This window comes from Cibotium barometz, chromosome 49, assembly GCF_041138505.1.
Source record: "Cibotium barometz isolate CiBa-2024 chromosome 49, ASM4113850v1, whole genome shotgun sequence".
Taxonomy (NCBI): domain Eukaryota; kingdom Viridiplantae; phylum Streptophyta; class Polypodiopsida; order Cyatheales; family Cibotiaceae; genus Cibotium; species Cibotium barometz.
The window spans coordinates 23,967,512-23,993,491 of NC_141094.1; the positions used below are offsets into that span (position 1 = coordinate 23,967,512).

Sequence of the window (25,980 nt, forward strand, 5' to 3'; positions counted from 1 at the left end):
CACACACACACAAGGGGGTTGAGCCAATGGTGTTTTAGATTATGCATAATATAGTATGTTTTAGATTATGCATAATATAGTATGTCCATATATTTGACTTTCACTATTGTACATAGTGAAAGTCGAATATATACTTGGCCATTATTCACACTTCGGCCACCCAAGCTTTGCTGGGTAAACTTGCAGATATACCTATGGGCACATCATCCATTGTCACCTTTGATTTTTTAAAACTTGGATATTATTTAATTGTTTGGGTTTCTCTTTCTAATGTATGTGATTTTTGTGTATTTATACTATTTGATATGTTTATACTATTTTTTGTAAGTTTATACTATTTTATGTTTTCATATAGGACCCTCTTTTAGTGGAGGTGACCTTAGCATTTCTCAAAACGTGAAGTGGAACTTATTGTGGTACAAACTTTTGCACTTTACCGAATATGTTGCCCCGAGAATGCCTAGCTAGAGAACTCTAAGAACATGCCAAAGAACATGAAAAGGTTCTTAATGCTTGAAGGTAAATAGGGTAACTAAGGGACGTTATAGACTTATTCTCACCCATAAAGAGCTATCACTTTTGAGAAAATCGTAGAATGGGCGAGGGGTTGTCATTTTCTATAGACTCCCCACCCATCACAGAGGAGCATGTAAGAGCTCTAAGTACAAAACATTAAAATGGAAAGGCTATGTGATATAGAAAGATAAGCTAAATAAAATGAGCTATTTGACAAGGAGATAACCTACTAGGTCACCCTAAAAGAACTACAAGAAGCCAAGAAAAATGCCATGAGAAATAACAAGCAAAGTAGGGATGAACTAATCAAGGCCAAGGCCTAACACCGCACAAAATCCCAAGAAAGAATTTAGGGGGAGTTGAAAATACAAGCCAAGGTGGTGCAAGTGTAGAAATGCAAAAATATATAGAAGTGTTGTAGAACTTGCAACAAGTCATGTGTCACAAGCCTTCTGAAAAACAATACAATTCCTGGAATTCTAGATCTCCCACAAATAGCAAAACTTGACTGTATTAAAAATCAAATCAATGTGTCCAACACTCGTTGTCCATCTCCCTAATAACCAGTCCCCCCATTGTCCTTGTACCCCTAAGTTACTATGAATCCATTTCCCAATATTGGTCCAAGCACTCCTAATGGCAAGGCAATCCCAAAATGCATGCTTTCCATCTTCCAAAGCAGTCTTACATCTAGGACAGTATCCACTGGTAAAATTCCTATGTACCAATTTGGATCCAATAGGCAAGGCTCCCATGCACACTCTCCATAGAAAAACCTAAGATTTAGTAGGCATTTCAATCTCACATATTGCCTTCCATTCCATTCTCCAACAACTAGAACTCCAGCTCATTCTCTAGATTTTATTGCAATAAATAACATTATTCTCACTCTTTCTCAATGCTTTGTATAGAGCCTTGGTTGCACCACTGTCCAGCTTAGATCCATTAAACCAGACCCAGTCCCTTAATCAACAAGACTCATCCACTACTGTAGAAGTCCAACCTTTCTACACCTCATCCAATACATGTCTAACAAGTTACCCTTCCCTATGAGACAATTCAAGTTCCACTTCCAACTGCTCAGGTTCCTTCCACCACCCAACTCATACCCCATCCCAGTAGTCAGAAAACCTTCTCAATCCTTTGTGGTTCGGGGTTTTAGCTATTCTAGGATCTTGCGGAGCTAAAGGAGGATTAAACTTATGAGTCCACCAGATCCCTAAACATAGCAGAGAATTTCCTGAAGCCCTACCACATCCATCCCAAACCATTAATTCCAAAACCTCTTTTTGTTTGGTGCAAAGCATCCTGCAAAAGGGGGACCCTATAATCTTAAGAGGGCCATGAGAAAAGAGGTTATCTTTCCAGCCTAGGCCTTGCCAGATAGAATCAAAATAAATAGCTGAAGGGGAGCAAGCCCAAAGCTTTGCGGAAAGCTTCGAACTTCTCACGAGGAAGCGCCTTTGTGAAAAGATCGACGAGGTTGTCCTGTGTTGGCACATAGGTCAAGCTGATCTCTCCTGCTGAGAGTCTCTCCCTGACATAGTGATAATGCACCTCAATGTGCTTTGTGCGAGCATGAAAAACTGGGTTTCTCGCAACTGCCAATGCACTCTGACTGTCAGTGAAGATAGAGGTGGCAGACTCCTGTCCAACACCCAAGTCAGCCATAAGCCGTCTGAGCCACACACACTCAACCGTAGCTGTGAAAGCTGCCCTGTACTCAACTTCACAACTAGAAGTGGCCACAGTAGGTTGCTTCTTGCTCAACCAAGATATGCATGAGCTACCAAGCATGAAACAAAAACCACTTGTGGACACTCTTGTGTCATAGCAACCAGCCCAATCTGAGTCCGAAAAAGCATGTAAATCTGACGGCAATGATCCCCCCTTGGGATAAAACAACCCAAGATGTATGGTGCCACTCAAGTAGCGAAAGATGCGTTTAACTGCCTTCCAATGCTGAGACCCTGGGCTATGCATAAACCTGCTCACCTGTGAGACTGCATGCAACCAACAGCTGTCTGATAGAGTGTGACATCAAAGTGATCTCCAGCATCATGAAGACTCAACTTCAAACCTGTCTCCATTGGAGTAGCAATAGGCTTGCAGTCTTCAAGGCCAAATCTCTGCAACAATGTCTCAATATACTTTGTCTGACACAAAGCAATACCTCCATCACACTGCTTCAATTGTATCCCCAAATAATGATGCAAATGCCCCAAATCTGACATCTCAAAAGAGGCATTCAAATCAGCCTTAAAATCAGCAATATGACTCTCATTTGGTCCTTTGAGCAGCATGTCATCGACATAGAGAGCAATGATTAGATGTACACCATCCACACGTTTAACATACAAAGTGCTTTCTGTTGGACTATTCTGAAACCCATGTGCAATCAAATATGCATGTATCTTTTCATACCAAGCTCGTGGAGCTTGCTTTAAACCATATAAAGCCTTTTTCAACCTGCACACTTTGTTTTCCTACCCTCTTTGAACAAAACCACGAGGTTGCGATACATACACCTCCTCATGCAAATCTCCATTCAAGAATGCAGTCTTTATGTCCAACTGATGTACATTGCAACCATTATGAGCTGCCAATGCACAAATGCTACGAATGGTAGTCATACGACAAGTGGGAGCAAAGGTCTCATCAAAATCAATGCCCTTTTCTTGAGCATAACCCTTTGCAACAAGTCTAGCCTTATAGCGATCAACACTGCCATCTGGCTTTCGTTTCAATTTAAAAACCCACTTACATCCAATGGCCTTTTTACTAATAGGCAAATCACACAAAGACCATGTACCATCCTTCATTATAGCATCATATTCACTTTGCATTGCAGCCAACCAATTTTCTGAATTTTGTGCCTCATCAAATGAAAGAGGTTCTTCCTCTTCACACATACTAGACACAGCCAAAGCATAACAATCTGATGCATAAGAGGCATGCTGAAAACCTGAACGAGTACGACTAGTAATAGGTGCATCAATCTTACTATCACGCAAGGTTTGCACCAACCATTTAGGCATACCTCTAGCCTGCTCATTTTCAGCCCTATCCTCATGAATTACATCCTGTAAATCTGCATTAGAAATAGGCTGATCTATGATGTCGTTTGAAATTTGCGTAGGCTGAATATTTGCCTCATTAGGACTTACATTTGAATTACCACCTATAAAGAGAGGCAACAACGTATCAAATACATCCCGTGAGCTCACACCTGTCTCTTTGGTACATGATAACAAGGGTTGCACAGCATCTTCCACAAAAACAACATCTCGACTAATCAAGATACGCTTTGACTGCGTATGATACAATCTGTAACCCTTGCTCTCAGCACTGTAACCAACAAAAATGCATTTGACAGCCTTATCATCCAATTTCCTACGTTGTTGCACAGGCACTAAAGCATAGGCCAAGCAACCAAAGACACGCAAGTGACCAATAGAAGGCTTCCTGCCATGCCAAGCTTCGTATGGAGTAATAGACTGCAAGGCCTTAGTGGGACACCTGTTGAGTACATATGCATGAGTACATATGCAGCACACATGACAGCCTCAAGCCAAAACGCATGTGGCAAAGCTTGGCTCTTGACCATACATCGGGCCATCTCCATAAGTGACCTGTTCTTCCTCTCAGCAACACCATTTTGCTGAGGGGTATACGGCACTGTACATTGGTGTTTTATCCCACGACTAGCCAGAAATGCATCAAACTCTTTAGACATGTACTCCCCCCCTCGATCAGTACGGAGGGTGCCCACAGTACAATTGGATACATTTTCAACCATAAGAAAAAATTGTTTGAAGCACAAAAACACTTCGGACTTTGCCTTCAGTGGATATAACCATGCATGCCTTGAGTAATCATCAATGAAATTCACTAAGTACAAGTGTTTACCAAATGACGGAGTTTGCATAGGCCCACATACATCACTATGTACAAGCTGCAATTTGCGATCGAGTGGCCCGCATAGAACCATCCTTTGGAAACGCAGAACGCTGCATTTTGCCCAAAATACAGCCTTCACAAACATGTTTCAATGGTGCCTCAAGAGGGGGCAATGAAGCAACCATATCAAATTTCTGCAAACGCAGCAAACTAGCAAAGTTCAGATGACCAAAACGAGCATGCCATAGTTTTGCATCTGAAACTGCCTTTTCATCAGAAACTGCATTTGATGAATCTTCCACACACTTGTCATAAGAATTGAGCCTATACAGCCCACGAAACAAGGTGCCAAATGCAATAATCGTATCACCAGAAGTCAAATCATGAACAGTACATCTGTCATCCACAAATTTGACTACAAATCCAAGTCTAGAAAGCGCAGAGACAGACAATAGATTCTTCTTTATCCCTGGCACATACAAAGCATCTGAAAGTGTGAAAGCGCTGCCATTTGCAGCAGTAAGCATAATTTTACCAATGCCCTTCACTGGGTAAGAAGCATTATTGGCACATGTGACAGTATTCCCATTAGAGACAGCCTCAAGACAAGTGAACATATCACGATGTGAGGTAATGTGCTTTGTAGCACCACTGTCAAAATACCAAACATGAGAGTCAACAGAAACTGCCAAACATGCATCATGTACAGATGGGTCATACTGGCAATACACGCTAAACGCCCATTCTGTATCCTGCACAACATTTGCAGAATCTGCATTTGTAGAAGCATCCGCTATTGTGGCTGCATTTGACTCTTTCTTCTTTGCCTCTTTAGCCTTTAGCTTAGGGCAATTCTTAATGACATGATCATTTGCCTTACAATAGTTGCACCTGGTCTTTTTCTTGCCTTTATCAAGAGCCTTCTCAGACTTATTGTTGCTACCTGTGGAAGGAGATGAAGTTACAGACCTACTAATAGGAGAAGAAACAGTGGAAGGGACTGCCTTACCACTTCTTCTCTGCTGCTGGGCAGCAATAAATGCTTGATCAACTGCACGCTGCCTGGCCCTGTTTTGCCTGGACTGCGCTTCTTGCAAGAGCTTGTTGACTAAAGTATCATACTTGACAGCATCAGGTCTATCCTCATTAAGAAGTCTCCACGTGGAAGCAAAAGTCTGATATGTCTCAGGTAAAGCATCAAGAACAGTCTGCACAAGAGAATGATCAGGAATAATCTCACTTGCAAAAATCAACTGTTCTTTGAGATCTTTAATCTCAGCAAGAAAAACATTCATGTCATCATCTTCTTGCATAATCTTCAATTCTAGCTCTTTACGCAGGTAAGTGATTTTTGCCTCGTTACGACCTGCATACAAACCAGCTAGAATATCCCAAGCCTGTTTTGCTGTTTTAGCTGAACGAATATGTGGGGTGATGTTACGTTTGACAGAAAGTGCAATCAAGGCATGAGCCTGCGCATCTTTACCATCCCAACGAGCTTGTTCAGCAGTGGGTAAAACAACAGCAACAGTAGAGCTGCTAGAACCTGCAACATCCTCAACAGATCCTACATCCACAGAACCTGGACGTACATCCGTACCCTGCACAATGTTCCACACTCCTTTTGCAACCAAAACATGCTGCATCATGTATGCCCAAAGTGGGTAGTTGCTGTCTCCATCCAGCAGACAACATGCGAAATACATCATTGCTGTTATCAACCATGGCCACTGACTGAAACTGATGCAAAAGCTACCTGTAATGAAGCAAAGACTGAACAGAAGACAACTTGTGCTATGTAGCACGGTCCACAATAGAACACGTATGCCTGTTTTGCAGAAAACTGCACTGTCGAAATTTCTGCAGAAAATGACGAAAACACCTGTGCAGAACTTGAAATGCAAAAACGGAGCCCGAAACGACCTCAGATGCAAATTCTGAGAACTCTAGCACAGAGTGTAGGGACCTGCAAGCGCTCATGAAAACTCACCTCAATCGGAGAACGTGAGTCGGAGGGTGCTGGCGGCGTAGCCCTAGGAGCCGATGCCTGCGCTCTGATACCAATTGTTGGAATTAGGGTTACAGGAAAGCACACAAAGCTTGGAGAAGAAGAAGCAAGAATGCACACAACACTAAGTGTATTAGATTGTGTCAATGTATAAAAGATATGTTAGCCCTAGAATGATGGGCGTATATACAAGCTGGGGGAAAAAACCTCCTAAAGAGGGAAAAAGTGCCCCGGCGGTCCTAAGTGTGTTCACACACATCACTGCCTATGTATATGGCAACAAAATGTGTGTATGCTCATAATTCTAAAACCATAAAGCTGAAATTTAGGAGTTCCAAAAATCAAACCCATCAAAACCTGTTCACACAATCATTGACTCTTGGGGGGTGTGTGTGTGTGTGTCCCTAAGAGCCTTGTCCTGCCAAGGGTCTTCCACTCCAAGGGCAAGAAGGTTATAACACTCCATTAAAAAGCAGGGTGCTAGCTATTTTTCAAGGAGGCGAATGACATAATATGTATTTCTCAACTTGTAACGAGAGAATTTATTGCCAACAAAGAATTGGACTGATATTTTTGCTTTTGTTATCTCAAATTTTTAGTAACACATACATTCACCCTCGAAGTTTCACGATAGCCGCAATTTCCATGGCGAGATGGGGATCTAACTCATTTTTTCCATGGACCAATTATCTTGGTTGAGAATTTGTCAAATGCAGATGTGTAAACTTAGCCAAGCATACTGTAAATGTGTTGATTTGGTTAGCCATGTTAGTCTGATGCTTCACATTGTGGGAATGTAATGAGTAGTTAATTAAGCATTTAATGCATTCAAATGCCAAACGACATAGTTAACTTGATTGTGGAAAGACGCGCTAAGCCCATTAGACTCGCTTGCAAAGGAACTTGGGGACCACCCAAGCCTCAACTTTGAAGGGTGACTCCATTATTTCATTTGAAGGGTGACTCCATTATTTCATTTGAAGAATGTAAATTCAACCACTTTCATTTGCTTTTATTGAAGAAGGATATATTAAAGGACATTTCAAAATTAAGAGGCTATTTCCATGGAAATGGTAAAATACCACTATTGGAATGTTCAGTGGTTGAGCATAGAAAAAAACATATGATCGAAAGTGTGGGTGGGAAGTTGCAGAGAGTGCAAAGAAAGGAGGAAACCTTGCCATGTCCACTTTTTCAGCTGGTTGGTAAAAGAACCATTTAAAACGCCACAAGTACATCACCAGCCTCTCCATTCCGTACTGGTCGTGGGTCGCATCTGAGCCATTCAACCGCCTTGCATTAAAACAGGAGAATGCTCTAGGATGTTGACATGTCTCCTCATGGAATGTTTGGCATTCTAGCCTGCTGAGGTGTTTTCACATGATTGAGCACCAGGTTGCCGTCCCTTCTAGGTGGTGCTTACGTGCTTGCAAGAGGAAGCCTCAGTTGTCACCACTCCCCACGACCCATTACGGCCGGGAAAGGCCATTGGGGGGGCTTTCCCTACTCCTTTCTGTTTATGTTTTTGCCCCATTCCATCATCAATGGAACTTTGTTAAGTGCGTGAAAACAGCCTCTAAGCTTTTCTTTGGAAGGGCAACAAATTTCATCCCCTTAATGGGGGGGGGGGGGGGGGGGGGGGGCAGCGCAATAGGACCAAATTAAAGTCCCACCGCGCGTCAAGGGTCTCGGCGAGCACCCTAAAACAAGGATCATGTGAAGGGCCCACACACGTGCGGTCATGCGCGGGAGTCTGAACTGAGAGGACTTGTAGGGGCTTATTCCTACCACCATTGAAAATTCCAATTTTAGCAACAACAGAACACCACCTCTAGGTCTCCCCCCCCCCCCCCCCCCCCCCCGTGCCTGCTATGGCGATGGTGCGACGGAAAGCTTCTCGGGTTTCCAGGTCAAAGTAGTACCATGGCCAAGCACCACCCCTTGCACAGCGCAGCAGGCGCAGCTGCTCACCCGGCGCCCGTCTCTCCCGCCGCCGGCTCCCCTTCTGCGCAGCTCAGCTTGCAGCTGAGACAGGACCTGGCCAAGCTGGTGGACAGGGACCCGGACACCCGTCGCAGCTCGATGGATGCCCTTAAGGGGTTCATTCAGGGGGAGCTAGATGCCGGGAGCATGCCCGCTTTTCTGGAGCAGGTTTCTGGCGAGAGCGGCAAAAGCAACAGCAGCTTCGCCATCTCGCTCTTTGTTGAGGTAGCCCGTGTTCACAAGCAGTTCACTGTGCCCTTCATCCCACGCATCATGGCTGCCGTCCTCCGCTCCCTCTCCTCTTCCTCAGGCGGCGCAGGGCACAGTAACAACCACCACCAGGCTTGTGCGAAGGTCGTCTCGGCTGTCGCCAGGTATGCCATAGAACCTGCCTCTTGCTCGGCTTCTTCTTCTTCTTCTTCTTCTACGGATGTGCTCTACAGCCTGTGCCAGCCCTTGCTACCGCTTCTCTGCTCCAACGTGGAGCCTGTGGCTGTCGGCTGTGCCACCTGCTTGCAAGCTCTGGTAGAGGCAGAAAATTGGAAGCTGGCAGCCCCCGAGCTTGTAAATGATGTCTGTTGCAGAGCTTCCATGTCTTTAGTGGAGAAGGGTAAGCAGACGGTCGCCCACATGCACCTTGTGCGCTCCCTGGCCAAGTTCAACTCCAGGGCCCTGCAAGAGTATGGTGCGTCATTGCTCGTGGCTGGGGTGGACATCTTGGTTGCAGTGGGTGGAGGGAAACCCTCTCGTGCAGGAGCCTCCTGTTCCTGGCAACAGCGTGTAGCAGCAGCCCAGCTTCTGGGAACTTTGCTTGGCTGCCTAGACCAGCAGATCCTTGCCTCAGAGCTCCTCCCAACCACAGAAGCTCTGGACCGCTGTCGCCTGGACAAGGTCACCATGGTACGGCATGCTGTTGGAGAAGCTCTCAGCATTGCAAAGACTTTGGCTTCTCAGATTGACGGCCTTTTGCCGCACGAAGGTGTATCTGCAGATGGTTCCACTGTCTCGCCCTCTCCTCATAGCAGGCATCCTGACCCTCGAAAGCGTGCCAACCATAGGAAGAGACTTTGGAGAGCAGAGGAATCATCCGGGTCTACAACCACCATGGATGACATTGCCGTAGGCTCTCAAGAATCACAGCTGTTGTCTTATGCCTCTTCACCCAGCTCTTCCATCACTACGGTCTCCACTCCTTCCTTGGGCCCTACATCACCTTCCTCCACAGCAAGCTCTGCCACCAAATTTGGGCGTTCCCCTCTTTACCCAGCAAAACAGTCACCTGTCCTTCCACCTTCTTCCACAGATCGGTACATGGTAGAGTCTGAGTTGCAGTACATAATGGCTCACCTCAAGTCTTCTGATTCCAAGGAGAATGCACCTTTGGTGGCGAAATCAGGAGAGCCACTTCTATCCACGAGGTCTGATGACCTGAGTTATATACTGTACAGCAGTGGAAGTAAGGTCTCTAAGGAGAACAAAGGAAGTGAAGAGGCCATGGTTACTATTGCTGATCATTCTTGCACAGCAGTATGTGAGAGAGATAGTTCATTCTCAGAAGAACTTGTAGAGACTAAGAACATTGAAGCTGATTCAAGTTGTGAAAGGCATATCAGCAGTGATAACTGGGTCAGGGTTTCCTCAGAGTTGCAGGATGTAGTTTGTGAGCAAGAAATGTGTATAAACGAATGTAGCATGAGGGAAGTTTCTCTGGACCACTCTGCATCAAACCAGGTGGGTGGAAACACTGATGCAGTGCAAATTCCAGAGTGTGATGTTAGGCAGGAAACGAGTGCTGATTCAATGCCAAACCCCCGTTACAACTCTTTTGCGGAACTGGTGAATCTGCAAGAAGTAGCTCGTTCCCAGGTGCGTGAAGACCGTTTTGCTTTGAGGTCAGCTATGGAAAAGTTGTGTTTTGGTGCAGAATGCCATGATTATCTTCACTGCTTTGCAATATACAAAAAGGTGTTCTAAGTTTCTCAAGGCTTGAGTGAAGACTTTACTCTTCTTTTTTGTGATTCCCAGGTGACCAAGAATTGCATGTCAGCGGAAGACTTTCTTATCTTTTCCACACCAAGGAGATTGGTACGGTCTTTGCAATCTGTGAGCTCTACTCCAGATTCAAAATGCACACCAGATTTGGATTTCGAATCTCTGAGTGAGTCAGGCTGGAGTGTAAGAGATAATCCCATCGCCGGTGATAGTGAGGATGATTCTCCGAGAATTAATTCCTTGCCTGGTCTTGTATGCAAAAAAGATATGCTAACCAAGAGTGTGGAGAGTCCTTTTCTGAAGGGCTCATGTTTTAAGGGCTCAACTGAGACCCAGGTTGATGAGCTGCCTTTTGGTTCTGCTGAGAAAAATATCAGCATGTCAAAATCTGCGGATTATTTGGACTCAGTTTTGGGAGCTTCTGTGAGTTCTCATCCATTCTGCAGTGGTGATGTGCTTGGGCATGGGTATCTTGAACTGAAAGGACAGATGGATGGGACAAATGATCATGACCCTGCTGATTATGCCATCATAAGCACAGAATCAGCTCAAGCTAGTCCATTTCAAGAGAAACGGACATTCGATTGGTTGAGGCAGAAGGGTTCTAGGGACTGGACTGTGTACGCGAGGAGACTGAGAAAGTTACACTACTATGTTGAGATGCTTCTGTTTGGGGCTCTGCTCATAATGCTGGTTTTTACAACTTTTGTTGCTATTCTAAATTGTATTAATGGGCTACGTGACCTCCATGTGTTGGTGCCTACCTAGTCTGACTCTCCGACCACTTTCAGCGGCACAGAACTGAAATCCAGTCAGAGGTAGTAGGAACAGTGAGTTGTTTCCTCATTTGAGCTTCCCAATCTGTGCTTTTGGGAAGTGAGGAAGTGCAGTCGGTAAGGAAGTTGATACTTATGCAGTAGCATTGTTTGTCTCTCATGGAACTAGGAGTAGAACTCATAACATTTATGGCCCCATTGATGCATGCTTTTATCATTAATGTGGTAATTTCGAGAATGTATGCATGTTTCTTTATTGCCATTGGGTGCCCTGTTGCGACATCCAATTATCTAATATTGCACATTTCATTTCTTAACTTGCTTGGGGAATAATGCTGTGTTGCAAAGGAAGGGGAACTGTTTTATGTTTGCAGCTTGTTCCCCAAGCATTGAGCCACATCAAGAGTACTTTTCGCTGGAGGTGAGCAAAGGCTAAGATGTAGTTTTGTGACAAGTCTTGGACAGAAGCAGCAGAGCAAAATGCAACCAAACGAGCATTTTACAGGCTTTGGGGAAGATTGTCACTTGACTAAATTGATCGCCTCACAGCCCTTCATAAAGGTAGAGCCCCTGCCCATCCTTGAAACGCATGTGATCCGTCAATACACTGTCCTACTATCTAGCAGCTCTAGCTGTATGACCGTGGAGCGTGTCACAGTTTTATGAAACATACATTTAGGCATTGCATATTCTTTACAATTGAAGTATTGTCAGTGTTGTTGAAAACTAGGACCATGGTTGCTAGCTGGTAGCTCCATTGGCTCAAAAGTGCAGTTCATAGATATGGTTGCCTTAGCGTTGTGTTAGTGTGAAAGGGAAGGGGGGGCAGTTGTATGCAAGCTTATTTAACAGTGGAAAGAGGATGGTCTGGGCTATTTCTTCATGAATTTGTGAATGAAGGAACAAGTCAACCTTTTCTTTGACCTGTTATGCATAGCACCTCAAACCAGACGTAAGGGCGACGTCCTCATTTATGGCAATATCCACCTTGCCTATGGAAGGCAAATGACAGGTTTTGCATCAGCAGGATGTAGCAAAAGCATTACCTGTTCTTTGGTATTTCCACTTTCTGCCATATAAGCAGAAATTCAGATTTATTCCGAAGTCTTCTTCCACGCAGATTTCTTTTAAAGTCGTCATTCAAGTTGCAGCTAGCTGGTTTATACTAATTCTTTCTACCCAAAGCAGTGCAATTGCCCTAGCCTTCATCACTGCTGAGTCTGCTCCTTACATCTGGAGAAGTGATAGAAACTCAGTTTGATGGTTTATCTATGAAGATTTGTCTACTATGATTATGTATCTTTATGCATTAACTTGCACCTACTCTTGGCGCGAATGGGGATGCCATAGCATGTAGTCTAGGATATGCATGAGTTGATGATTGGAAAGCTTTGTGAGTAAACCAAGACTGCAGTTTGGTTTTTGTCAAGTATAGGAGGTAACCTGAACTTTACTTTGGTTTTTTTATTATGTTTGAAAAGTAGCCTGAACTTTCCTTCGCTATATATTACCTGCCCAAGGGAAATGTTGGCATCAAGTTGGATGACATCAGCCTTTCTGAAGGTGTGATCAGTGAATAAACTATGACAGTGGCAGGTGGATGGAATCTACCTTTCAAAAACTGGGATTAGGTTGTAAGCTATGATAGCATGCTACAGTTCATGGATGTTACAAGTTTATTGCATGCTGATCTTTACTGAGTGGATGTGTCCATTAATGGATATGATTCTTGGCAAGGTGGACAGACAAGTGCCTTCTTAAGGAAGTGAAGTTGAGCAAATTGGTGTCAATGTCAGTAACCCAACTGCCAGCAGGTCTCTCGTGGAGGTGTGTAAGGCCCACTCTCTGAATAGCAAATGATGTTTTTGTTAAAGGCTAAATGCTTTATATGTGTATATATGTGCATATGCATACTGCTTGTAATAGTGAATCATGATCAATTGGTAATAGCCATCAATAATGTCAAGCAATCCTTTGTGAGTTACAGTTCTGGGTTTGTTTGTATAGTTGTAGCTCTACCAGATTGCTTGAAGTAGAGTCACAATTTCAGAGCTGTTTGACCTAGTCATGATCTACAACTCAGGCTGCAAACATGAATAGCGGCTGATCTGCAAAAAATTGTTGTGTGTGAAAATTAAGTGAAAATGTCTCCTTCAATTTTTATGGTTATCCCCATTTTTAGGTCTTAAGCCATCAAATATGCGATCAAAAAAATACATGTGTGGGAAACAAATGTGTCGTTTTCATCTCTTCACTCTAAGTTTTGAAGTCGGGGTTAAGGAAAAGATGGGTTCCCTTAAACTTGGAGCTTGCTCAAGTTCTGAAAAATCCACCTTGTCTTGAGAGAAGGAAAAACGATTCAATTTTTCAACAAATAGTAGTAATTGGATGAGATTATGAAGAGAATGCTTGCTCAAAATTGCCTCTTCTTGCTCAACGCACACTCAGAAGAAATTTAAGTATTGAGAGAAATTGGTACACAAAATTGTGATTAAAGAAGGCCCAAACAAGCAAAAGGCCAAATGTGCTAGTGCGGACTGATTGCCAAAACTCCTCCTTTAGGCAAAGCTGTTGCATGGCCTCCGTCCATTCTCGCTCATACCACTCATTCCACATTGTGGAGACCACTGTTTGGTGAAGGGAGTGAAGGGAGAGAGTTAGGGTTTCATGTGGGAGACATACACAGAGAGAAGAAGGGAGAGAGAGAGAGAGACATGTGGGGATAAGTCAACTCATAGTATGAGTGTGTGACTCCCCTATCACACATGTATATTTGCTCTAGTACACATAGTGCACTTAGTACATTAAAAGTACTAAGTGTACTATGTACTATAAAACTTATGGGCTTGTACACACTACAAGGGTGGGCATAATGCCTTTACCCCAACAACCTCCCACTTAAAGGCAAAGTGTCCTTAAATGAAGGAAAAGAAAATATCAGCATGTACATGATAGTACCTTAGAGCCTTTGGCAACAACCAGTGAGCCCTTACTAATCTTCCACTTTACACGACCAAATGTGGTAACATAATCAGCATCATCAAGCTGTCCAATAGAAAGCAGGTTCTTCTTGATCTCAGACACATGCCTGACATCATGGAGCATAAGCTGTGAGCCATCTGAAAACACAAACCTCACATCACCTCTGCCAAGAATCTGGCATGCATGGTTGTCACCCAAATAAACTACTCTTTCATTGCCAGAGTATACCTGACAAACAAGTCTCTGCAACCTGTGACATGAAAGGAGGCACTTGAATCAATGATCCATGAGTGCATACCATGACCATCTCCTGCAAGGAGTGAATGGGCATCAAGTGAAGACGTGAATAGGACTTCATCCTCACTGTCACCTGCATGTGACACATTGACTTCTTCAATCTTGACTCCACTTTTGTCCTTTGGCTTTGCATCTTTGGCTTCATCTTTGTCTTTGTCTTTTCCTTTGCCCTTTTCCTTTTGATCATTCTTCCATTTGTAGCATTGCTTTTTGAAATGTCCTTTCTTACCACAATAATGGCATTCCAAGTCCTTTTTGGAGCGGGACTTGCTCCTTCCCCGTTCTTGGCTGTTACCCCTTTGCTGGGATCTCCCACATGCATTCATTGCATTGGACTTTCCAACAGAGTTGTTCTTCCTGTTCATCTCCTCTTGAAGGAGAGCACCCTCCACATCTGCATATGACAGCATAGCATTTGAATTGCTAGTGGCTGTCCTGAATGTGTCCCAACTCTCTGGCAAAGTGCATAAGAGAAAGGTGGCTTTGAACTCATTGTCCATTGCCAACTTTTGATTGATGACCTGGCTGACAACACCATTAAACTCATTTAGATGGACTGTCATAGACGCCCCTTCCTTCATTTGAAAACCTATGAGTTTCTTCAACCAATACACTTTGCTTGAGGCACTTTGCTGGGCATACAAGTCCTGCAATCTTTGCCACATTCCCCAAGCTGTCTTCTCTTCACGTATGCTGAAAAGTAAAGTGTCTTGACACAGACAACATGATAGTGGATCTTGCTAGCTCATCCATATCTTCCCATTCTTCAGCAGTAAGAGAAGCGGGCATTACACCCCTTTCTTTGATGGGCTTGTGCTGCTTCTTCTGGAGCAACACATTATAGCACTGGGTTTGCCAAATGTCATAATTATGTGAGCCTTCAAGCTTTTTGATGTGAAGTAATGAAGAGCTCTCACTTGTGGTTGCCATAGCAATATGCAACCTTTGACACAGTCAATGCCTGACTCCCTGCAAGATGTGCAAACACTGCACCAAAGCACACAAAGTGCTCACAGTTGTTCTCCCAAAGTTTATCTCCCACTGCGGAAGCACGAATGCAACTCTCCTCCCACTGAATGTGATAAAATCACCAAAATCTGGTTGCTGCATATTTATGACATCACCTTAGATGTGCTTTGTTCCCCTTCCAAAGTACTGTACAACAGTACTAAGTGCTCACCAATGATGTACCAAATCTGTACCGACAAGTACAGCAGCTGAAAATGAGCCTTTTCCTCACTCAAATCAATGTACAGCCATGCCAAAACTTGTACAAAGTTGTACCAAATCTGTACCAATAAGTACAGTAGCAAATAAATGCTCTCCTGGCTGTCCAAATGAGTGAAAATCAGACCTTGACAGTCCCCACCACTGCATACAATAGTCCCGGACAGAAATTGGGCAAAAGCTCCTTGACTGCAAGTGGATTACTGAGGGTTCAGGCATAAAAGTCTTCCCTGCTGCTTTGCCAAGCTCAACAAGCACAAAATCTTGAAAAGCCCTTTGATTCAAGATCAATTTCTGATCGTGAATGGTACATTAATGCACATGAAGGCATCCAAAGTTTTCACAATGCTTCCCCCTGGCCACATATACATCCAATACATAAAAGTCCCTTGATTTACTGGCACATTGAGTGCTTGACAGGCATCAACACATTGCCCAAAACATCAAATGCCAGTGCCTGCATGCAAATCAATCCAATTGACACAAAAGCCCTTTGATTTGCACTGCAATTTTGGCTCGAATGTGAGATTGCTCACATCATACAGCATGTATGAATGCCCAATGGCACAATTACATCAAAAGCCCCAAATGTTAACACCCAATTTCTTGCAAATTGACCCGAAATGTGACCAATGTCACCCAATTGTTGCCAATTGTGCTCAAATTTGAGCAATTTGGCACCTGTACCTGCTCAATTGATGAAAATGGACATGCAAATCCCAAAATTGAAGCAAATACCTCTGAAGCGATGATCAATCAGTGCTGCACAATCTCACAGCGTTGCCCTGGAAACGACCCCTGCCAACACGGTCCTCACACGCACTTGCCCTACGCTTCTTCTCCAGGCGGAACAGGCGTGCAACACAGTAGACGGCGGAAAGCTGTGACACGTGTAGCTCTACAGGTTGAAGACGGTGATTACAGACGGTCAGAGTCGGATTGCAGGGAGGTGCGCGTGCCTACTACAGGCGAGAGCTTATCTCTCAAGTGCAGGTTGAGGCAGAAGGTTGAGGCGTTGCGTGAGTTTTTGCCGATGACAACGAGATGCACGTAAGCCACAAATGTGGCAGGGCTCAACCAACCGCCTCCCAGGTGCGAGCTCAGCTGGGTGGTGGAGCTCTCCGCACTCAAGTCGGTGGTTGAAACGAGCGATGAAATGCCATCCCGGCTCCTCACGCTATCCCGGCTAGCTCATAGCTTGTCGACTCTGTAAACTAGTCCTCGACTGCAACTGGCTGACCCCCGCAACCAGTTATGACACAGCACATGTAGGTGACCAGGGACTAGTTCTGGACGTAGGCAACCAGCGGCGGTGGCGACCAGTTCTGCACACAGGCGACTAGCTCTGATGCAGCACGCAGGTCCATACAGCACACAGACTCTGATACCAGTTGAAGGAAGAGAGTTAGGGTTTCATGTGGGAGACATACACAGAGAGAAGAGAGAGAAGAAGGGAGAGAGAGAGAGAGAGAGAGACGTGTGGGGATAAGTCAACTCACAGTATGAGTGTGTGACTCCCCTATCACACATGTATATTTGCTCTAGTACACATAGTGCACTTAGTACATTAAAAGTACTAAGTGTACTATGTACTATAAAACTTATGGGCTTGTACACACTACAAGGGTGGGCATAATGCCTTTACCCCAACAGGGAGGATTTCACATCGTGGAGGCGCTCCAAGAGGAGCCACATGTAGGCGAAGCGTGTAGATGAAGGCTTCTTCAATTCCAACTTGCTATGCTCGCTGAACATGGCAAGCACCTTCACCTTTGTGGTGAAGAAGGTGACAATAGCTTCAGTCATTACTTCCTTCATCCACGCTAACTTGCCCATATCCTCCATGAGCAAGTCAATGCAATGGGAGGCACAAGGCGTCCATACTATGGAGGGATAGTCCTCCTCGAGCAACTTCCCCATCTGACGGCAATTTGAAGCGTTTTCAATAGCTTTTCAAAGAGTTCAACAATAGCTCTGTTGTTGGACATCAATTTAAGCTTTATTTTAGCATCTTTCCTTCTCAAATTCTCCAATATTTAGGTATAATAAGTGATTTGTTTGGCATTCTTTCCAAGGAGGATAAATTGGATGGGTCAAATTACTCTCTATGGAGTTTAATGGTCAAAAATGTCTTTGTTGCAAAGAGTTTATGGGGTCATGTTAGTGGGCTGACGACCTCCACCTTGGCACAATTGCTTTTGCTACTCTTTAAAAGAGTTAGGGCCAACAGACCCACCAACAAGCTCTTTAAATTCCTATTGACCAAAGAAGATAGGATTCACATGACGCTCAAGCTTGGTCTACTATTTCGTATATTTGCTCTTGTAAAGCATCCATGCTTATTGCTTGGAACACTCTAGAAATTATGTATCAAGCTAAAAAATTATGCGAGGATTGTTTTTCTCAAAAGGCAACTTGATAATGGAAATTTGTAAGAAAAGGGATCCATGAACATTTTAACAAAATTACAAGACTTGAGAGAATAACTTCTTAGTATTGATGAAGTCATTTTTGAAAAGGACATGATTAATATCACCCTTAACTCTTTGCTTGAAGCTTATATACTCTCCTTTCTCAGAGAAAGGGGAAGGGGGTATATATCTAAAGGATTCAAAGATTTTTTGCCACAAAAAAGTCATTAAGCATTAATGTATAAGTCCTTATACACCACAATAAAATGGTGCTGCTGAGAGATGAAACATGACTCTCATGGAGATCTTATCAATGATCCATATTTCTCTGAAGTTTGGATGAGTATGTGTGATAATGGTTGGAACCCTAAAGGTAGCTATTCAAATCATGAAGGTTATGTCTTTTATGAAAAGAAATTGTGCGTAACGCAACCATTTATAGTCATGGAAGAGATGCATCAACCTCTGTATATATGACATAGAGATGCTTCCTCCACTCTTCAAGTTGTTGGCAAAGAATTTTATTGGCCTAATATAAAGAAATATATTACTCAATTTGTAGTAGCTGAATGCATGGGATGCCAAAATATTAAAAGCTACAACGATAAGACTCAAGGTCTTTTAATGCCTTTACTTATACCTACTAAGTCTTGGGAGCAAATATTTATAAATTTTATTACAGGCTTACCTACCGCGATTGGTCAAAATGATATGATTTGGACTATTTGGACCGTCTAAGTAGATAAGCTTATTTTATTCCATGCAACAAGACTAACATACCAAGTATATTATGACTTTCAAGAACCATCCTACTGAAGATGCTAGGTGGATGTCTGAGTGTTTTTTTCGTTAATGCCTAGATCTTATCTGCTCATATTAGCAGACATGCAACTGAGGTCAGTTGCAATCCAAATAAGAGGAAATGTTACATGTAATGTGTACTCTTGTCTTTATGGACACATAGTGTACCATTTTTATTTAGCTCTGTATCATGGGTGTTTCTATTTAATACTTGATGCTAAATGTATGCTTATGTGGATTATGAGGTTATTGTGTTTGTGTTTATACCATATACATGCGAGAGTTGATTTATAGGAGTGAGTCCAAAAAAATCCATATTCACGTGATAAGAATTGGTTGTGAGTGAGTCCAATTAATTCCTACCACATGTTAGTATTTTTTTGTTAAGTGATCCAATTTGATTGTGATCTACCATTATGGATTATACAAGTATACGCTATGAGTATGAGGATGACGATGATGGGCACTGGATGATGGGCACTGGATGTGAACTCCTACATAGGTGCTATCATTATTTTAGCCTAGTACACATATGTGTAGGGTTTTGGAATTAATATTGTTAGTCCCATGTGTAGGGTTTTGGAATTAATATTGTTAGTCCCATTATACATAGTTATTGGGCAAAGGATTTATTATTTTTACTTTAGTGCTTTGGACATTGATTACTTTTTGTAAAAAAAAACAAGCTTAATTTTGGAAAAGCTATGCTATTAATGGCTTCAAGGGCTATTTTTTATAGCATGATTAAAATGCCGTGTGAGGGAGTTGGAGCCACTCACATCCAGGGGGGTTTGCACCCGATGTTGTGTGTCAAGTTATTTTTAATTATGTTTATGGCTTACGGATATGTTTGGTTCTAGTAATTTTTGATATTCTGTTCAAAGAAGTGAATTCTCTTGTGTGATGGTAAATTGGAATTATTAAATCTCCATGCTTGACATGGTCACCATCCAATAAGCATGATAAACTTATGCAAGTATGCATATGATGGCGAATATCGTAATGGACCCTCACACCAACACACATGTACACACCAAGCTCTCACAATCCACTCAACTCCGATAACTGAACTTATAAACATCCCAAGGAATGTTTTATACACCAATGGACACGAATCACAAATAACAAAGAAATAAATTATAATTTTCTTTGAAACAATATTCAATTTGCATGATGTCGTAGATTAAGCACCACCAAAAAAATTCCAAAGTCCATGGGGAGGCTTATGATAAGGAAATTTAATTAAAAAATACTTTTTTCAATATTATGAGAGAGAGAGCTATCTCCCACCTAGACCCAACCTTAATCCAGCAAAACCTACATTTGGGCACCTTGTCTCCACAACACCAAAGGCCCAAAGGTCCACTAGCCATCTAGAGGTTTTATATTTGATTTTTTCTTTCTTCTTCTTTATATTGGCTACAACTCCTCTTTCATCACTCCAGGATAGTCGCCAAGCTTTGCAACAACGGCCACCACGACCTCGGCTCTGTTGCGCTTGATGGCTGTGCTTAACAATGGCCAGTCTATTGCACTTATGGCCGAGTTGTGCTCTGTGCTGCTGAGACGCATGACCAATTCTCGTCGGATGGGCAGTTTCGAAGGCATTGTTGTGCGGCAAAAGAAGCTGGGCTCCAAAAGGCAAAAAAGTCCACTGTGGTGGCTCTGAAGTAGTGGTTAAGGGCACCATTCAGACCCTAAATGTAGCAGGCAACAACTAAGGGGGCTGTTGAAGAACACCTTATGGAGAGGTGAGGACGTGGGGTCTGTGTTGAAAAACACGCGAATACCAAAACCTAAGAGAATGGAGGCTAGAATGAGGAGGAAGAAGGGGGCCGATATGGGTTTTGGGAGCCTTTGTGATTGCAAACTATTGAAAGCTTTACATGATGTCTCCTCTAATCCTCCTCTAATAAAGGTGAATACTATTGAAAACGTTCCTAATACGTTGCTAAACTAGACTCAAGCAGGAGTAAAATACTAAAACACTGATGTTCATTCCAATCCATAATGCCTTTTTATACCAAAAAAAAACAAAAACAAAAAAAAACAAAAAGGTTAGAGCTATCTTCCACCATCTCCTATCCTTAATCTACCAAAGCCCATAATTGGGCATCTTATTTGATCCCTTTTAGAGCCTCTTATCCACACAAAAAGCCCAAAGATCCTTTTTAGCCATCTACTACAAGTAGGGGGAAGGGTTACAGCTTGTTGATTTTTTTCTCTTTTTTTAATACAAAAAAGGTAGGGTTAGAGCTATCTCCCACCCAAAAGGTGGTATATGAAAGAGAAGCATCCAGTTTATACATTTGTTGTTTTTATTGAGAACTCTTTATACATTTGTTGCTTTTATTGAGAACTCTTTGGGCAAAAGACCAGTAGTAAAAGTGTGGACTAAAGGAGAGTATATGGAGAACCAAAAGGATGCACCACAGAGGGTATGATTTCTACTTGTATGCAACTAAGTTATCATATTTCTTGGAAACAATCGTCCTTTGTTTGGAAGGATGAGAGGTGGGAGCAGATATGTAGTTTGTTAAAGACTGAACTGGTAGAAGTTTAAGAAGTGATATATTGGAATCTTGTATATAACTATTGACTAGTTCTTAATATAATATATATTTTCCAAAAAAAAGGAGTTATCTTCCTCCTAGCCCTAACCCTAATCCACCTTGAACACCTTATTTTCTCCAGTTTTTTTTGTTGTTGGTAATACGAGATTTTTGTTTATACCAATGTCCTTACGGATGCAAACTGGAAGTAAGACTTGATCACAAGACCTTACCCCAAACACACACACGCTTCACCAATTGCTATACCGCACTGCTGGTAATTTGCTCCGTTTTAGAGCCTCTTCGCTACACTGAAAGCCGTCATCTACACTAGGTTGATTTTTTCATCATCTTCTTTTTACTTCCACTAGCTACACTCTATTGTGCTTCACGATGGCCGCCGTTCTACAACTACTCTCTTTGTCTCTCTCTCTCTCTCATGCTACTCAATGTGCTGTTGTCGATGGCCTTACAATCTATGCACCTAGTGACCAGACGACCACAAAGCTCTGCCTGCTGACTGCACTCGATGACGCCCACTCGAGGATAGTCACCGACTCACCAAGCTTTGCAATGGCCATCGCCAGCTTGGCTCTGTTGCACTCGCCGTTGAGCTTTTCTTCCTAACCGCCCGTTTCGAGTTGTGCTCTTTGGCACACAATAGAGCCGCTGGAGTCTCTGACATCGCCTGGCTATGGCTTTTATGGCTTTGCTGCAACTCCGACAGTTGTTTTGTGCTTGATTACTTCACTACTCTGTTGACGACACCGCTTATGCTACGATGCTTTGCTCTGCTGAATGACGGGCAATTGGTGAAGCATGTGTATTTGGGGTAAGGTCTCGTGATCGAGTCGTACTTCCAACTCTCATCCATAAAGACACTTCCAACTCTTATCCATAAAGACACTGCTTGGTACAAATAAAAAACTTGTATCACCCAAAAAAAAAACAAATTTAAAATAACCTAATTTGGGGTAAGGTCTCGTGATCGAGTCGTACTTCCAACTCTCATCCATAGACTCTGCTTGGTACAAATAAAAAACTTGTATTACCACCCAGAAAAAAAGTAAATACTATTTAGAATAACCTAATTCAAGTACTAATACATTCCTCATATATTGAGGAGTGAAGGTTTTAGGGTCTCTTGCAAGCCCAAAGAAATATTTATAGCCATACAAGTAAGTACGGTAGTAAAGAGTTAGGATTTGTTGATTCTTTTTAAAAAATGTGATTTTTTAATCTCCTTTTTGCTTCCACTATATTCGCTACTTTCCTCTATTGTGCTCGACAAAGGTCACCCGCTCTCCTACTTCCTCTGTTGCTGCTCGATGTGCTATCGTCAATAGCCTTACACTTGACATTCACCCATTTGTTGCACCTAGTGATGAGACGACTAGCAAGATTTGCCTACTCACTGCACCCAATGACCGCCACTACAAATTGGTGAAACAACAATGGAGATTAATCAAGCGTCTACATAGAGATTAATCAAACATGTGTATATATGTGTGTGCACAAAATATTTCTCATACATCCAAATGATCAAATTGCTAAACAAGTCTCAAACAAAATATTTCTCAAACATCCAAATGATCAAATTGCTAAACAAGTCTCAAACAATATTTCTCAAACATCCAAATGATCAAATTGCTAAACAAGTCTACTAGTAAAAAGTTACTACTTGATGAGCCTTTTTATTGAATTGGGATGTTGCTATAAAGAAAGAAAGGAGCATTACTACCTATCTACCAATGATCTAAATTCTCATTGACATTGACTTTATCTAGAAGGTTAGCTGAAATATCCAAAAGCCAAGGAACAAAGGTCTTTGATATAGACGCATCAGGCGCCCTTTTAAGAGACAGAAGTGCAAAATGAGAAAATAAGCAAGCAAGTGTGCTTGATGCAAATTGTGCCAAGCGGATCAAGAAGGATGAAGAATGAAAAATAAGCTAAGTTATAAGCATACCGTTAGTAAAACATCGCAACAAGACCAAGTGTCCACAAATACATGGTGCCATTGGAGACGAGAATTGCCAAAAGATAATACACTGATAAACGGCAAGTTGTAGAGAGGGTTTAGAATTTCAAATATTTCATTTGGGCAAGAATATGATGTGGCCTTTGAATACAGGGATAGCTTCAATTATAGCTACAAATATATATTATAGCGAAGAAGACAACTGGAACAATGCCTCGTGCAAAAAACAACATATTTAAACTAAATATTTTAAAGATTACTATCCAATGCCTTATATAGCACAGAGAAGATCTCCAATCCACTTCAAACATTGATTCAATAACTCGGCGTGTTCATTAACCTGCCCTACCAACGAAACTATCAACCTTGACAAGTGGAGAGGGACCATAAAACTCAATTGCCGTTCTTATGAGCCACAATCACGCAAACAGCTCAGTACAGAAATCACCAATTATGGATTGACTAGAAAGCAATTGTACATCCAACCACAAGACGTGAGCAAAATATAATATTTAATTTATATTGGATGTTTCTAATTTAGAAAATAGTTTCAGAGACCTGGGATATTGACCCAGCTTTGGAATTAAAGCAAAAGGTGTACCCAATTCATAGCCAGTCTTCAAAAACCAAAACAAAGGTCTCAACAAAAAAGGAATTGTCGAATTAACTGCAACTAAGCACGAAAGAGGATCTAGCGAGAGAGATGCTCTCCTATACATCAAATTTCCCCTATCCTCTCTAGGCACGTTCACCGCGGATACGCCTTGCAAGCTGAATGTCCTTGGGCATAATGGTTACTCTCTTTGCATGGATGGCGCACAGGTTTGTGTCCTCGAACAGACCCACCAGGTAGGCCTCGGCAGCCTCCTGAAGAGCCAAAACAGCATGGCTTTGGAAACGAAGATCAGTCTGCAAAAGGGACAACATAACATGCGTCAGAATACTGCAGTCATCGATTAACCTGCACCCAATACCCATTACTTGAAAACGCTCAAGTCCGAACTACTGCTACATCTTCATAACACCGACCATCCACCTGAACCACCAGTTCTTAACCTTCACAGCAAGAACCATCGCAACTCCATTTCCACCACATAGAACCCTAGCTCCAAGGTACACCACAACTCACCAATGAAGACCGCAGGCTTCTCTAATTTTGTAATGCAGTGTTTGAAGTGGATTGGAGATCTTCTCTGTGCTATATAAGGCATTGAGAAAGCTGTAGCGTTTATTTGCAGTGTCTGTCTTCAGACCCTTTCACTACTCAGCTGCAAAACACGTTTCCGATGAGGGCTGATTCTATTATTATCCGTCTGGTTTCCTTCCTGCCTTTCCGACGTCTAGCTGACCCATTTCAATTACCGAAACCCTGATTACGTCTCCCTTCTCATGACCATAGCAGGCTATGCCTTGCGGCCAAACCCACCCCTCACAGATCCTGCCTCTCATAACTTCAATATATCCGTCATGCCAAATTCCTCTGTTCCCCGATCCTTCGGCTACCCACAATCCCCAGATCTGTAACCTGGGGCCAGGACAAACATAACAGAAAGCTCAATTTACCTTGAAGTCCTGCGCAATTTCTCGCACGAGCCTCTGAAAAGGCAGTTTGCGGATCAAGAGCTCTGTACTCTTCTGGTACTTGCGAATTTCTCTGCAATAGTGCACGAAGGTGAGAAATGCAACAACCTGTACATGTCCGCTTGAAAAAACACACCAAAGGAACTCACCTAAGGGCAACGGTTCCAGGCCTGTATCTGTGGGGCTTCTTCACACCACCAGTAGTGGGTGCGGACTTGCGAGCAGCCTACACACAGGAACGCCGTTGAGAGGTCCAATCTTCATACTTGGAGATGGAGCAAAGAAAGCGATTGCAGAATTTTCACAATGAAGAAATGAAACCTACCTTGGTAGCAAGCTGTTTTCTGGGGGCCTTGCCTCCCGTAGACTTGCGAGCGGTTTGCTTGGTACGGGCCATGGCAACAGAGTGCAGGGAGATGGATGCTGCACAGAGAAGAAGAGGCAGGGTAAGATTGAGTAATCCTGACAGAAAACGCAGAACCCTAACAAAAACGCAGAACAAAAACTCTGGAGAGGACAAGCGCCGATCTAGTGGGTGCCAATGGGCAGGACGAAAGAGAGAGAGAGAGAGAGAGAGAGAGAGAGAGAGCGAGCTCGCAGGTCGAGAAGGGAGCAGGGGACATAGAAGCCCTAATAATTATAGAGGAAGGAGGCGAGTGCATACCTTCTGCGACGAGAAAGAAGACGAGACTACCCTGCACACGTTTGTAATGGAATTGTGAGTCCTCTCGCACAATTTATAGACAAACCTCCTCAAGAAAAAAAGCAACCCGGGCAGGTTCTCGACCGTCCGATCCACAGCCGATCCGCTACACCAACGGTCTCAGATGTACTTTTTTGTGCTTTTTTAATTGGACGGTTCGCAATGCCTCTCTCCGACCAGATCGACGGTTCTAAGCATCCCGAAAGAAACACAAAATCCGTGTGCTCGACGTTCATTGGTTGATTGTCGTAATGAAAAGTTATACCTTGC

General features: G+C 42.9%; 2 protein-coding genes across 2 annotated transcripts; one reads left to right on the forward strand and one right to left on the reverse strand.

Annotated features, from left to right (window-relative positions):
• The first annotated feature begins 8,221 nt into the window (after nucleotides 1–8,221).
• On the forward strand, nucleotides 8,222–11,441 carry LOC147610408 (uncharacterized). Its single transcript, XM_086786386.1, has 2 exons — nucleotides 8,222–10,273; nucleotides 10,433–11,441. The coding sequence occupies exons 1-2, from the start codon at nucleotides 8,348–8,350 to the stop codon at nucleotides 11,165–11,167; spliced, it is 2,661 nt and encodes an 886-aa protein (XP_086642512.1). The 5' UTR covers nucleotides 8,222–8,347; the 3' UTR covers nucleotides 11,168–11,441.
• Nucleotides 11,442–23,921: 12,480 nt separating this feature from the next.
• Nucleotides 23,922–25,760, reverse strand: LOC147610409 (histone H3.3). Its single transcript, XM_086786628.1, has 5 exons — nucleotides 25,672–25,760; nucleotides 25,333–25,430; nucleotides 25,157–25,233; nucleotides 24,990–25,080; nucleotides 23,922–24,335 (listed from the first exon to the last, which is right to left on the reverse strand). The coding sequence occupies exons 2-5, from the start codon at nucleotides 25,402–25,404 to the stop codon at nucleotides 24,165–24,167; spliced, it is 411 nt and encodes a 136-aa protein (XP_086642754.1). The 5' UTR covers nucleotides 25,405–25,430; nucleotides 25,672–25,760; the 3' UTR covers nucleotides 23,922–24,164.
• Between the last annotated feature and the right edge of the window lie 220 nt (nucleotides 25,761–25,980).